The 16,286-nt window shown below is 42.1% G+C and overlaps 1 protein-coding gene across 1 annotated transcript; it reads right to left on the reverse strand.

Annotated features, from left to right (window-relative positions):
• Positions 1–5,430: 5,430 nt before the first annotated feature.
• On the reverse strand, positions 5,431–16,286 carry PSMA6 (proteasome 20S subunit alpha 6). The gene is made up of 7 exons (XM_064423949.1): positions 16,113–16,286; positions 12,182–12,276; positions 11,346–11,427; positions 11,031–11,186; positions 7,918–8,096; positions 7,197–7,291; positions 5,431–5,637 (listed from the first exon to the last, which is right to left on the reverse strand). Exons 1-7 carry the CDS (start codon positions 16,186–16,188, stop codon positions 5,580–5,582), a joined length of 741 nt encoding a protein of 246 aa, XP_064280019.1. The 5' UTR covers positions 16,189–16,286; the 3' UTR covers positions 5,431–5,579.

Raw genomic sequence — 16,286 nt, forward strand, 5'->3', positions numbered from 1 at the left:
CAGAGAGACCCCCTGCCTAGCCAAGCACGCCAGCCTGCAGTTAGATTCCATGAAGGAAGGTTCTATGGATTGTGACAATTAATATCCCGTCTTTCCCTGAGGAAAATATTTACTTACACGGGAGGATTTTGACTGTGACTCCTGTCAGGTGTGCCACCAGTTTAACCCGCCCCTCCTCACGGATCCTGTGCTGCACTGCCCCCTGTGCTGGTACTACTATTGCAGCACCAGCATCGAGGTTAAACCAGTGTCCACACTGAGCTGCTGTTCTGGCTGGGATTTGTTGTTTTGGCTTTTTTTAAACATAAGCTTGTTTCTGTATCAGGTTCCCTAGGTAGCCCTGCAAATTGCTGGGCTACACAGCGGTGACAGGAGCAATTGAGGAGCTGCCATAACAGCGCTGTCCCCAAAGAAACCTCCCTCAGAGGAGGTGGGAGCAGTCTTGATGCTGCCCAAGCAAAGGCTCGAGTCACCTGCTGACAAAGGCAAACACAGCTCTGGTGAGCCAGGTGTCATCATATAGGTTAAGGCAAAGACTAGCCAAGGGGATAATGAGCTATGGAAACTCCTGCTCTTTAGTGATGCAGGCTGTGGTTTCAGCATGGATTAAAGCAGAGGCAGTGCAATCCCATTTCCCTCTTCCCTCTCTCACACCTGCACTGCAGCCAATTTGGACTCACAGTAAGACGGGGTCAGGTCACTCAGGTTATGCAACAGAGAGCTGAACCAGAAAAACCCAATGTTTTCCATCAATTAAGTAAAGAGCTCTTTACAAATACAAATGAGCACCACTGCTTTTTGAAGAAAGAGCCAGGAAAAAACCCAGGGAGACTTAGCACACCTGCAAACATCATAGCACCATCAGATGGCAATGAGTGGCATCCCTATTCCTGCTCATGCAATCCCGGTCCATGCATATTCATGTATTAACTCCATCAACTAGTAAATTTGACTCTCTAATTTAAGAGAGGGTTGATTTCTAGTCTAAGGAATCTCATAAAGGATTAAATACCTTATGTTCATAACTCTTCATGCCACTGGGTCTCACAAGAGTCAGTTTTCCAGAAGAGGAAACAAACACAATTTGCTGGCAAAAAATGGAAGTCTTGGCTTGTGTATGCTAATCTGCACTGCATGCTATGCTGCTAGAGGCTCAGAGAGAAAGCTTCATTCCAGAGGCTTGTGGTTCAATTAATGTATCAGCTAAGCCACAATGACAGGTAGGAGACAGCCATGAAGTGCAACTGCAGTGCCAGGAAGCTCCGCCTCGGCTGGCAGGTTCTAAAAGGAACCAGGAGAAAAACACTATCCCCAAAGAGTGGAAGCACACACTGCTTGGCAGATGACTCAGTTCTGCCAAGCAGTTAGCTGGATTTTGACTTAGTGATACACTGGCTCTATTTATTCATCAGGTTTATAGTGAAGTACCTAAGAGTTACCATATTTAACACTGCAGCACACAATTTTCACAGAAGATGGTGACATGGGTAAGACCATTACTACCAAAAAGATGAGTATGCTAAGAAAATCTTAGTGAAGAGCAGCAAATACTGCAAATAACTGAGGGGTTTGTCAGTCACTTAAAAATGCAAGTTCTTCTATATAGATATACTACAAAGGACTGGTTAAAATGTTTCATGGGGTTTTATATGAGAAAATATGAGAACCACAATAAACAAAAAAAGTCCAGACTATTTTAAACAGCTTTGCATAAACATGTGACAATCCTTGTTTTAGTTTGGGCATGAGAGCTTTACTGTTCCAACAGATCCTGAACTACAGGATGTCTTGCATTGTTTCCAAGTAGGCTGGGTTACGACAAAACAACAGAACAAATTGTTACTAGCAAGAACTGGCTGGAACAAGCTGTGACAATTTAAAAATTTCCCATCTGAAAAAGCAAAAATTCACTGATTATAAAATGAAAAGCAATGTCCCTACCATTACTACTCTGGTAGCTTTTTTTCCTAGAAGAAAACATGAATATTGCTATGGATATGCTTCACAAAACTTGATCTCATTACCCAGTAAAGCTACTGTTTTACAGAACTCAAAATAGCAGGCTTTGCTTCTGTGCCAGGGGAAAAAATGGAAAAGTTATGTACTTTTTTTCCTTCAGATGCTAGAAAATTATAGACATAGCTCTTTGATCTTCCAACAATGTGTGCTGAAGCAAAATATTTCTTATTTGGTAAACCTGGACACCGATTTAATGCAAAACAGGACAGAGAAGGTAAAAAAGAATGCTGCATATAATTCCATGTCATTAAGATTGTTGTGATCTATCTCTACGTACTTGCCCTATCTGAACTCCCCATCTACCCCTGTCCTTGTGGTCTTGTAGTGGTTCTCATCCACCTACCTGACTGTCATCACCTTTACAGTGAAAAGATACAGCCAAACACTGTGCATTACACAGCAGCACGTATTGCTCTTAAGGCACACCTGAAATCCTACAGAAGTTCACTACTGCCTGCCTGAACAGGATTGTTAAGAGAGGGTCTCGTGGCTGGAGATTGGCCACAGCGACCACGAGGCGATCGTGTCTAAAATCTGTGTTGACAGGAGGAAAAGTGCCAGCAAAACTTCAGCTCTAGGCATGAGAGCAGACTTCAGGCTGCACAGGAAGCTAATTAGTAAAATGGGAAAATGCCTTTGAACACCTAAAGAATGCAGTCACTGATCACAGCCAGCACTACTTTGTGAAGGGAAAGTCCTGCTTATCAAACCTGATTTGCTTTCATATCAAGCTAACCCACCCAGCTGATCAGGGGAAGCCAGTTGATCTAATCCTTTTGGATTTCAGTAAAGCTTTGATACTTTCTCTCACAAGATCCTTCTGGACAAAATGTCCAGCACACAGCTGGATAAACACACAATGGGATGGGTGAGCAACTGGCTCTCCATGGAGCTACTTCTGTTTATAATACATACCATTACTGGTTTTGGGGCTCCATTTGCATGGAGGGAGGGAGGTTACTCATCAGAAATCCAGATGATTTCCAGAGTTCAATAAATAGAATTACCTAAGCTGACTCATGTGCTTGGCATTAGCATGCTTACACTACAGCAGAGATAAAGAACACTGGTATTGTAACGTGGACAGTTACCAGGCGGTGCAGAGCCAGTACAGGTAGCACTGATGTGGGTCTGGTATGCAAAGAAAACTTGATCCTATTCCTGTTTAACTACTTGTGCATTCACACTTTAACTGCATCTGCCAGTTTTCAGCACTGGCACAACAAACCACAAACACATGGAGCAATCCCAAGTCCAGTATCACTCTTTATGAGCTCTACCCAAACTAGAAGCACCAGGATTGTATCACTCATACTCCAGTTTCTTTTGAAGTGCCAGGTTTGAAACAGCAGGTGATACCAGCTACAGCTCAGCACCAGCCACAGCTGTACAGCTTGGTTGCAGGTGATACTTGCTCCAGGGTGTGAAGAATGTAATTATGTGTAGTACATGGGGGTTTCCCATTTGGTCAGGTAACCCCACCTGCACTGCTGCCTTATCTTCAGAAACAAAAAGCTTTGATTAAAAAAGAAAAATCCCCATTATTAATATGAAAAGAGAACCACAAATTTTTTCTACAGGGAAAAATACTAGCAAAAATGTCATTAAAAAAAGACAACGTTCACTGTTGCCTTGATAAAAAAAAAGGAAATGTTCACAGTTAATATATTGTAGATAGCTTATTTCATCATCTCTGAACACAAGGTGAGATGTTCTGCATTGCAAAACAGGCAAGGTATAAACAAACACCCACTGCTCTCAGAACCAGCACCTGAGTTATACAATCCCATACAAGCTCCAAAATGTAGAATTAAAGGACTTGCTGGGAATTTTGATACTGAATACTATGGAAATGTGCTCTAGTCATATGGATCCCTGATTGCCATCTTCCCTTTAATTTTTGTTCAAGAAGTTATTAGTGACATTTTTTCATACATTATTAAAGCTGATCAAGAACAAACTATCGATGGATGATATTTTGTGGCAGACTAAATGATGACCTAAGCCTACTCAAATTCCAGGTTGTTATACAACTGGAGTACTAGGAAGAAAGGCCCTAGGGGTTTTCAGAAACTGAGCTATCACTGGCAGCTGAAATAACACAGACCTTTCTAAATGTGCCATTAGCTGCACAAATGTGCTGATTGTTGCACAAACCCACACAGAATTCTCAGATAACCTACCCAAAACCAGAAGCAGAGGTGCTTATCTTATCTACACTACATTATCGGACATGAGGGAAGCTGAAAGTTGGAGGCACGAACAGAAACCCGAGAAGCTTTGTGAACTCCACCATTCACTGTACATCTGATTCTCCTCAACTCAGTTATCACATAAGGTTAGCATTATCCTTTATTGAAGCCACCAAACACAGAATTGCAGCTTCTTTACTACAATGAACTTGAAAAACACATATTCAAGGGGCTTTAACTGTAAAGCATGAGGAAAAAAATTGACCAACCTCAGTTCGTGGCAACTTATGAGGCCTTTCCCAAATGCCTTGAAAAAAATCAAAGAGAATTTTGAAATCATTAAAGCCAATGTGAGAAGTGCACAGCAGAGTAATGAAGGTAAGGAGTTATGATGTATTAACTTGGCACTCTTTCAAGGAGACTTGTGTGCAACAACTAAAACTGCCTGGTAATTGTAATCTTCCCCTTCTCCTCAGTGCCTCCTCCCTCACTTCATCACCTCCCTGTTTACTGCTGAGGCTGAAACCTCTTCAATTGAAGCAAAATAAAAAGGTTTTTTTTTTCACCTTCAAGTTTTTGCAGTCTTATCTCCAAACACAAAACCTCTGAAGGAGCAAGAATTGCTTCCCAGAGACATTCCTGTTCAAGGACTTTGTCTATTGGCCCTCTTTAGCCCCAACACTGCCCAAAGCCTCAAAACCTGGTAGGTGACTAAGCCAAAATCCCAAAGTACACTACACACAGAATATTTTCCCTAAATAAATGTCAGCTTCAGAGCTGTTTAATTATAGAAGACATCTCTTAAATCCACTACATGCACGGCAAATAAATCAGTCCAAAGGACTGGACTCAGACTCACAGCTCAAGCATTTTCCTTCTGCTTTTGCCCCATATCCTCATATAAACCTGAGCAAATAAGGTCTTCCTAAATTCCCCACAATTAAACCTGTAATGTTGTAAGGCTTTCAACATCAGGCCATGGAGAGAATGAACATGAATGTAGGAATTATCTCAAGACACACACACCACAAGAACTGATATTAACACTAAAACCTAAATAGCTCAGATGAAAAATACAGCTCAGAGCATAAAAATTCTCTTAAAATACAATTAAAAGGCAGGCAATTACTACAGAAACACTAAAAGTCGTCAAGCATTTTGATGACAATTTCACAGAACTGGAAGTTTAAAAAATAACATTGAAAGGAGACACCAAGAATTTCAAAAACCTCTGTTTTATTTGTACAGAGTAAAATACATCATATAGCGAACACTGTTTTCCACCCATAATCTAAAACCATTATTAAGTGTTTTCTTTTCACCAAACATCCTGGCCAGAAGCACAGACAATGGAAATGGAAACGCTAATTAGTCTCTCTCTGCCAGAGCTACAAGGTGCACATCAATCTCTGCTTCTGTAAGGATCCTGAAAGAACAAAAAGAAATCTTAAATAGCTTAAATTATTCTTCCCCTTAAGCTCCAATATTACAACCTAATATCTATACAAATAAGTTTTACAGCAATGCATCTTTCTGCCCTTTGAAGCCCTGCTGCCAGTGCCACAGGCTGACATTCCAATTCTCTTGAAAAATAAAGGAAGAATCAAAGGCACTAGAGAGCAAGGAGGTAACAAATGATAGAAAAAGAACAGGTAATTCTTCATGAGTAATGCAATTGCAAGTTGAGACCCAGTGAGAAGGTAGCTGATCCCTTGAGTGGCAGGAGAGAAGGGGTCATGCAGCTCCTGTGTGCTTTCTCACAAACGTGCTGCTCTGCTGTCCTCAGCACACACCACCAAATACAAAACCACCCATCACCACCATGTCCACCTTAACAACACTAGGAAGGAAGCACTTAAAAGACTGAACCTCTAGGACCCAAAGGTTTGAAGATTCTCTTCAGTCCCCACTTACCAGGCAGTTAGATTAAAGTAACAGCAGACTTTGTTCCCAATTTTACTGTTCCTCTGTTCTTTTAAAATAAAAACTCCAAAAACCTCTCAATTAAAGACTAAAGCAGAAATAACTGAATCCCTCTGCAGCAAGCCAGACTTACCTAAATTTTAGGTAAGCCATAGCTGGAGGGTTCTTTTGCATTATAAAAACTCCCCAAAAGTTTTTCTCCCACATTTCATGCACACTCCTGCAGCTACACACTGTGCTGTGAGCAGGCTGTCAAGCACACTGTATCCCATGTGAAGCTTTCCTGCCCTCAGCAGGGAGACTTCCAGGTGTTGCCTTGATACACTGGCCAAGTAATCCTGGTGCACACAGGGTGCTGCAGGCAATAATGGAGGAGGGATGAAATAGCAGGTGCCTGGCTCTCATGTTAGATGGGACTGCAGAGTACTCAGAAAGTAGATAGCTCAGTAATTTTCAAATCACTAGTGATTTTTTAAATCCATGATCTTTTAATCTTACCAAATTTAAATACAGTTTTTCAAATTATACAAGTCCATAATCTATTAACTACGTATTTTAGGAGTTAAGAAATGCTAACAATTAAAAGATGAGCAACAATAATTTAAAGATTCATTTTAGAAAAATAATAAAGAACTTAAGGGACTTGTAAATATTCCATAATATAAACCAGACTTTACTGCATTAGTTAGTATGACTATGATTTGCAAGTGGACTCCAGATACCATTACTATGAATTTTTTTTATGCTTCTAAGCATGAAAACATGTCTAGACCAGATGTAACTACATTTCAATAATCACAGAAATACCCTTTTAAGACATGAAGGAGATGGCTTTTCTCCACTAAATCCCTTAACCACGTCACGCATTTTAAAACTGCATTATTCTTTTTACATAATGTTTTCTACCCCTACACATTTTGAAGAGTTACAAGTAAAAAACCCTTCAAAACTTCAATCTCTTACATTTATCTCTTTTTCTCAATTTACAATTACACAAGAAGGTAAAATTAATTGCACATAATCAGAGAAACACACCAAGTTTTATCAACACTGATTGCTTACCTGAACTTAGGATTTTCCACTGTGACTACACCAACTTCTATTTCTGAAGGTTTGAAATCAATGGATAGTACAGTAGACAGGCATGTTATTGCTGTCTGAAAGATGACAAAACCCCCTATCATTAGAAAGAAAGCACTATTTTTTTTTTCTTAATAGACATAGCATTAAAACTATTCCTCCTTCTGGTTTAAAGTTACTTCCTCTCACTTCAAAATCTCAGTTTAGAAATTCCAAATACAGCTAATAGAATACAGCCCCTCTCCAGTCCTCTCCCTAAAAAGCCCAACTACAAAAAGCAAAGGGATGTATTTTCGTATCAGAAAAAGACAACAAAACCAAAACCTTTTATCATGCTAAGATACTGTTTGAAAAACCTTCTAATATAAGATTATTTTAAATGTCACTAAAAGTTAAGTCACACTGGTATCCCCAAAATCAAGCACTGTAGTAACCAAACACCAGCTACAGTGAGCGTGCTACAATTATACAATCTGCTTCAGCCAACATAAAGCAAAAAAAGCAGATTAGATGACCATTCAAACACTTGCAGAATACATTCAAATGATTTTCTGGCTGGAATAGCTGTATTTGCTCTGGCAGCAATACAGAACTGTAGGGAAAGAGGAAATGCCTAACTACATTTCTATGCATTGCAAGCCTACATGCAGCATATTCATTAAAAATACTTGAAACAAATTTTAATTTCCTTCTGCTGGCCTACCTCTACTGTTTGTTCATATGTCCAGTCAAATTTCTTCTTTACTTTCTTTTCAAGAAAACTGGTTGACTCTGTCTGTTTAACTCCTGCAGCTGTGGCCTTGAATCCACAATAGTAACCTGCTGGATCACACTTGTATACCTGAGGGCCGTGTTCTTCATCAATACCAATCAAAATCATACCTTGAAGAGAAAATTTGTTAATTAATTTATTTTCCCCATTTTAGCAATTGAATTCAACTGAAGAACAGAATGGATAGTCCTTTCTCTGAAAAAACATGCATACATAGCAATACATCTTTGGGAATCAGTCCCATACCTGGAGCTGTGATTTCATTTTTATCTCTAATTTGCCACTGCTTACCAGCACCTCATTACCAGGTATGCAACTCAGTTTAGCAGAAACTACATTTCTGTCATTTCCAAAGAAGGCATTCTCATTAAACATGCAAACATTTTTGCCATGCTCAGTGTGTAGAGAACCACAAAGTCAGGAAATAAAAGTTTTATCCTGATAGAAAGTATACCAAGCCACAGCTCACATCCTGTGTTATATGACATAAAAGTGCAAACAACAGCTCTACTACCATGTGCCTTTTACTAGAAAGCAACTTTACAAACATACTGAAACTAATAGAGATATTAAAAGATCAAATTTAGATTTCTTGTTACCCTGAAAAACACTGCATTACATACCTTTTCCTCTTTAAATTAAAAAAAAAATCTGAAAAGTGGAAATATCAGGACACAACTGAGTCTTTGAAGATTCATCTAAGTGTTTCGAAGCTGGATAGTTTTCAAGTAACACAAACTGACCACATCACTGAAATGCATATGTTCACCCTCACTTCTTGATCTACAGCTGCATTGTCTCAATATGCATATTAAAAAATAAGTCAAAAACAATACTTGCAATAAAAAGCCAAAACAGATCAAGATTATGGTTTGCAACTATCTTCACTTTACATTTGTGTAATTTTCAACTAGTAGTTAGAGATGATAAACTTCTGAGTAGCAATTACTACAACAGAAAAAAAAAATTCCCCTCATATTTTCAAGGCTAAGGGAAGTAAAGAAAAATACATTTTTATTCACGTATTTTAAAGAAGGAATTTCCAGAAGTATCAAGGCATGGGAAATGCCAAGGGAAGAAAGAAACAATCCTTCCTGAAAATTACAAGCACACAAGCAGAGGAGAATTGCCCCATCATGGAAACTGTGGTGCAACTCTCAATGTCACTGCTTTAGTGAGAAGTCTTGGGGCCTGCTATGATTACGAGAAGTGATTCATCAATTCTCAAACTATTCTCCTTAAAAAAAACAAAACCCAAAACCCAACCAATCAAAAAGAAACTCAAGACAGAATGTTTAAGGAAAAAGTAATTGAGGAAACCTGTTAAGTCTTTTACCTCAGTTCCTGAACAGTATGTTTATAATTTGCTTACAGCCCAACGTAAGAGAAAAAACAAGTCAGAACCAGCCCCAGAACACACAGATGAACAGGAGCATCTACAAAAAATGACTCAACACACAACTTCTCTTTAAGCTGCACTTGATGTTATAAAACAAGACATGTAAAAATATTTGCAAGAGAAATATTTTAGGCACTTTTTCCTCTGCATTTTATATAGGATAGCTAAGTTAGGAGAAAAAATTTTGTAAATCTGTCCCATACATTCTAATTAGATAAAAAAGCCACAAAACCTCCACAAAGATAATTGCACTCTCCATCTCTGTCTTCTAACAGTGATGTTTACCCAGACACAGTGCACTGGGCTTGGCAAGGTTTTGGTAGTGAGAAGGCTGCAGGGCTGGCTTCTGTGAGAAGCTCCTACAAGCTTCCCCTGTGTCCAAAGGAGCCGAAGCCAGCTGGCTGCAAGACCAACCTGCTGCTGGCTGAGACCTACCCATCCACAATGGTGGTAGTGCCTCTGGGATAATGTATTTAAGAAAGAAAAAAAAAGAAGGAAGTTGCAGACAGAGAAGAGAGGAATGAGAATATGTGAGAGGAACAACTTTGCAGGCACTGAGGCAAACGACGGAGGGAAGGAGCTGCTGGAGCTGAGATTCCCCTGCAGCCTGTGGAGAAGACCATGGTGAGGCAGCTGTGGCCCTGCAGCCCATGGACATCCATGGTGGAGACATCCACCTGGCAGCCCCTGGAGGAGCCCACACTGGAGCATGTGGATGCCTGAAGAGGCTGTGGCCCCATGTGGAAGCCAGGACAGGCTCCAGGACTGGCAGGACCAGTGGCCCTGTGGAGGAAGGAGCCCACACTGGAGCAGCCTGTTCCTGCAGGACTGCACCCCACATAAGGTGGGCTCCTTGCTGGAGCTGGGAAGAACTGCAGCCTGTGGGAAGGACTCACTTTGGAGAAGTTCCTGGAGCACTATCTCCTGTGGAAGACACACTGGAGCAGGGGGAGAATGTGAGGAGTCCTCCCCCTGAGAAAGACACAGCAGCAGAAACAATGTGCTATGAACTGACCACAGACCCCCTTCCTATCTGTCTGTGCCACTGTGGGAGAGGTAGAGAACCAGGAATAAAGTTAAATCTGTGAGGGAGGTAGGGGGCATGTGTTTCAAAGATTTTGTTTTACTACTCAGTATCCTATTTTTATTTGCTTGCTAATAAATTCAGTTAATTTCCCCAAGGTGAATCTGTTTTGCCCATGGTGGTAACCGGTGAGTGATCCCTCCCTGCCCTTATCTTGACCCAGAAGCCTTCCCTGGTATTTTTTCTCTTCTATGTCTAGCTCAGGAAGGGACTGATGGAGACAGGCAGACACTTGGCATTCATCCAGGGGGTCAAACCACCACAAACAAACACAGTTATGAAGAGCATCTCCTGCTCACAGGTATCACTGCACAGTGCAAACAGACCAGGCCCCAAAACCTAAGGTGAAATAGTACCAGAGAGGCTACATTATTTCAAATGCTGAGTCAGTGGTAAAATCAGGGCTCCAGTTCAAGACCTACAACACTGCTCTCTCATTCAGCTGGTCATCCCCCTTACAGCCTCAGTTACCCATTTTGAAAATGGATGAGAATTTCTTATATATGAATTTGCAAACTTAGACAAGAAACAGTAAAGATCATTTTCATACACTGTACTTACAGCAACCAAGGGGCCTCATTTCAGCATTCTGTGTATAGACCTGAGAAATATCTGCAATCCTTTTACACAGCATATCCACAGGGATGTCATATCCATACTTGTACTTCCAGTTAGCAGCCTCATAGCGGGCTCTCTGCACCTGGGATCTGCTGTCAGCTAGACAAAAAGAACTAATATTAATTCCACTGAATATGTACCATCTTTACTTCTAGCATTGTCTGAGAATATACAGTCCAGGTCCAACTTTACATTATCTTTAAATATACCCATTAGAACTATGTAAGTTCTCCAAAGCAAGATTGGTGAATTAAATACCTGTCATTCCTGTCATCACACAACCAATATTTTCAGTAATCTTGAATAAATGAGTCACGGTGTTGGAATCCAGTAACTTGTCCTAAAGAGGAAACAAATAATGTAATAGGCAAACACTGTCCTTGAAGTAAAAAGGAAACAAGCAAACAAAAAACCCTAACTCTGAATCCTCTGGTTTTTATAGAAGAGCCCAAAAGGACCCATAACAGTTAAAAACTGTCTTTCAGGCTTTCCAGTTTCTACTACTGTAGGCATGCAAAGGAAGACATTGGAGAATAGGCATGATTAAAACCACAGATCTGGAGAACAACAAGAACATGATCAACATCACAGTCCTTTTCCCTCTGAAGAAACTTTGAGAACCCACATATAAATCTTGCTCTCTTTTTTCATGCTGCCCTTCAAACATAAAAGAATTTCCCCCCCTTTTCAACAGTACATCACCACTGAGCTGAAACACTCATGAAAACCTGTTCTACGTGCTATTGGAATAATATTTTCTCAGCAGAAATTCAAGGAATCAGGGAACTGGTTATGGACAACTCAGCCCATACAAGCCAGAGCAATGAATGTGTGCTCAATACAGCAGGATCTACTTATATTTTTAGATTTATCCCTTCAACAACTACAGAGAAAACCAATATAGCAATACGTAGTGAGAAAATGTACAGTTGAGCACTACATAGAGCTAGAACTTGTAATAAGCAGAATGATAATTAGATATTCAGTTCAAATAGCAATTTATATCAGTGTTAATAATATCAATATTCTGAGTCTCAGCCCATCTTTTTTTTCTCCTCTCCTTTCAGACCTCCCCTCAAAAACAGGCTACTTACAGGTACTTTCTTCTGTGTTACAATTACTGCAGAATCTTTCCCACGAACAGCTACAGATGTAAGTCCACCTTGGTTTATGGCCTTAAATGCATATTCTAGAAAAATATACAAATATTAATAAAAAACTTGTGTCAGAGACACTAGTACAAGTAACCATTTCCCCCAACACACAAATCTCACCAATTTCTGATCTTTTAATACTTTAATACTTGTGCAACACTTTGTGTCCTTAAGATCTTTAGTACAATGTGCATTGACTCTCTTCACAAAACCATTCTCACTGCTTCCTTCAAATGTTTCTTCTAATTTGACTTTTTGTTCAGTTCAAGCTTAACAGCATCAGAATAAGTTTTAGAACAAAAAGGCTGTTCTGAACTTGACCAAAACTGTCCAACCTTAATCTACAGTAACCATAATTTCTTACAGAAGAATTCTTGACATGAATTTTAGCATTTTAAAGGATGCAAGCTTCTTTTCTAATTTTTACTGATATAGATGAAAACTGGTAAGATGACACAGGAGGCACACAAGACAGGTTTTAACTATCATATTTTCTGACTTGACATTCAAACACTGCAATGCTTTTCTTCATTTTTTATAGTGAAAGCTGCACAGAGGCAAATTAAACAGTGTTATTCATGTAAATACAATGGATTAAGAAGCAAACACTAAAGCAACAGTCATGAAATGATCCCTGAAATAAATCTCCTGATTGACGGTTTCAAGAGCCTTAGGCACAAGAACTTTAAAAACTGTTTACCTGGCAATATTTGATAAACATTCAGAAATTTGTAATATCTGGCTGAGTGGTAAGACAGCAGCTAAATGTAGGTGAGTTTTTTTGTTAGCTATGCACATGAATCCAGAATTTAGAACATGTCTACAAACAGCATAGTAAATTGCTAAAACTATCTTAAAATAACAGGAGCAAGAAACTTGGCTATTTTAAAAGCTGCACTCAGATCTATAGAAGAGATTGCACAACAGAGGAGTAATAATCTGAAGATGAAAAAAATTTCAAACCTTGCATATTAATGTTCAATCTGCAGAGTCATTGTTAAGGAAGGGCTCATTGTAGTGTATTTATGGCACTGTATTTACCACTGTCAGACATCAGAGATTTACTGGTTACCCAAATGTGCCATAAGGGATGTTCCCCCTTTCCCTCTGTACGACTCTGCCCACCTGGGATGATCAGTGCCAGCCTGCAGCAGAGCACAAACCCCAGTAAGACATGAGCCAGCCCTGCTTGCAAAGTGGCCAAGCTTGCAGCCCCCAGCACAGGCCTTGCAGCCCCCAGCACAGGCTTTGTCTATTTACTGTACAACCTGAAGGCAGGGTCTAAAGCAGATGGACAGAGCCAGCCTTTTTTCAGTGATGCCCAGTGGCAGGAGCAAATCAGAGATGACTGGAACAAACTGAAACAGGAGGGTTCAACACCTGAAAACATGTTTTACTGTGATGGTGACTGAGCACTGGAACAGGCTGCCTGTACAACCCATCTGGAAACACTCCTGGGCATCCAGCTCTAGGTGGGCCTCCTTGGGCAGGGGCTTGGGGCCAGATAATCTCCAGAGGGCCCACCTAATCTCAGCCGTTCTGTGGTTCTGTGACACTTGGGTGGCAGTAGGAATAGGTGCCCTCACAAACTAGTTTTTGCTCACAACTGCCAAAAACCAGGCTTGTGAAACTGCAGCCCCTGATTACCACCTCCATTGCTCAGTTTTCAAGGAAACATGCTAAAAGGTGAAGTGGCTCTTACAATGTAACAAATCCAAGTTGCTAGTGCTGTTTTAAGTCTGTTTACTACTATGTATTTCAGCAGCACTGCTGACATTCACTCTGAAAATAGCAGCCCCTTGCTGTTCCCTGAATGCATGGCAACAGCCAGAAGTTTTACTGTAGTAATTTTCTTCACCTCCCAAAACTCCACTCAGAAGAAACATCACCTTTGAAGATTGAAACTAACAGGTAGCAAGAGAACACTGATGCTCTGAGGGATTTTAACCACAGTAATGTGAAAACTGTTAAGTTTTCTAATAGGAAATCAAAGGCACATGAGTTTTCTGAGCTTTAGAAGCAGAAGACAGACCTAAGTATAGGTATTTCAGTCCAATATCTTTATGCTGGAAATCTCTGTTCCCATACTGCCAAATTCCAGGAAAAACTCAAGTTAAAGGCAATCTTAAAGCAACACATGTCCATGCTCATTCTCGACAGCCCCTAGCTAACCTTAATCCAGCAAAGAGACAAAGATAAAACAAAACCACCTAGATGTGGACATTTGATTGCAAGCAAACATGAGATTTCTGCCCATGCTATGACTAGATGCTGGCAAACAGAGACACCCATGTGCACCATGCCCCAGTTACCAGCCTGGCTGTGAAAAAAGTGAGCTCATTCTTGCTTGAAGTTAACATCTACATATTTTTCTTCCTATACCACATAGGTACTCAAAATAGCTTTAAGACAGCTTCAGGCTGTGTGCAGAAGCTCTCAAATACACATGCAGATACTTGTTTCTGAGGCACTGTTAAAAGGTATGGAGGTACCACACATTTCTCATACATTAACCTACTGGCTACACATACCCCAGACAGAAAAACAAGGCTCAGTTTCCTCTCTGCTACAGAATGCAGAAACAATTCCCAACAAGTAGCACTGTGACAGAGACAGTGGGAAGTGATACAGACCAACCAGCCTGTTTTAATGACAGCTGAAGGCAGGAGCCCAGGACTCCTCTGTCACAGAACCACTGAAATCCTGTGTGAGGAAGCATTGTCCCTACCATCCCTATGTATAAGGAATAAAATGCACTATACGTGCTCCAGATATAAGACAGCACCCACATGTAGGTATCTAGGACAGGCACCTTTCTAATTCTTCCTTGCAGAAAGGACTGCTCAAGAGTGGGCCACCTGTCCATGAGGCTTAATCCACACAGGCTTCTTCCTGAGAAAAACTCAAGGGCAGTCACAAAAAAACTTTATGGCTGCCACAGACAATTAATGCAATCTGACCCCAGCAAGCTCCCTTCCTGAGGAACAGAGGGATTTACAGACACAACATGCAGTCGATGTGCACTGAAGGCCCTGCAGCTGGGGAAGGCAGGTCAGGATGATGCTGCAGAACAGTTCATGTGTCCCTGTTGAGAGGCTCCTCCAGGGGCACTCTCAAACTACTGTCCTGCCACACTGTGAGCTGCCTGCATCCTGCACAAGGGGCACCAGGATGCGCTTCTGTACAATCTGGTGCACCGCAAAAACAGGAATAACAGAACCAGTGGCTTACAGAAGAAGCTGAAGCTCAGCTTTACATTATTCCAAGAAACTGAACACAAAGGATGGTTGCCGCTATCTCACAGGCCACAGATGCAGAACAAGCGCCACTCAGGTGTAACAAGAACGTGCCTGAGTTACATCCAAGAACTGACTGTGTCACTCTGGCATGCAGGCTTTGAGGCAGCTCAAATCCCATCTCAAACAGCTCTCATTGTTCTCAGAGCCCAAAACGCAGAGCTCCGAGGCTTGGCAGGATTCACCCAAAGAAACACTTAAAGGAGCCTAAGGAGAGCGGCAAGCTTGGTCTCCCAGCACCCGAAATCGACCGCCGGACTCAGGGGAGGCCCTCCCGGCGGCAGGGACACCCGAGAGCCCCCCGGCCCCAGCGTTTCCCATCTCATGCGAGGATCCCCTCCCCGGCCCCGCCGCCCGCGCTCCCGCCAGGCCTTGCCCGGCACAGCGCGGGGCCAGGGGGGCGCAGCCGGCACTCGCGGGCCAGCGGGGGCGCCGCGTCCCGCCCCTCGCACCGGCTGCGGGCTCGGCGCAGCCCCCGCGGGCCGGCCGCAGCCCCGCTCGGCGGGGAGCGCGGGCAGGCCGGGCCCGTGACGGGGCAATTGGGCGGCGGCGGCCCCGCGGGCCCGGACACGCACCGACTTGGTAGAGGCGGCCCTCGGGCGAGAAGATGGTGATGTGCCGGTCGAAGCCGGCGCTGGAGCCGCGCGACATGGCGGGAGCGGCGCGCGCCGGGGGCAGCTGTCCGCGTGCAGGGCCGCGCCGCAGCCGCAGGCACCGCCCGAGCGCTTCCGGGTCACGCGCCCAGCCCG

Source organism: Passer domesticus, chromosome 6, assembly GCF_036417665.1.
Source record: "Passer domesticus isolate bPasDom1 chromosome 6, bPasDom1.hap1, whole genome shotgun sequence".
NCBI classification, from domain to species: Eukaryota; Metazoa; Chordata; class Aves; order Passeriformes; family Passeridae; genus Passer; species Passer domesticus.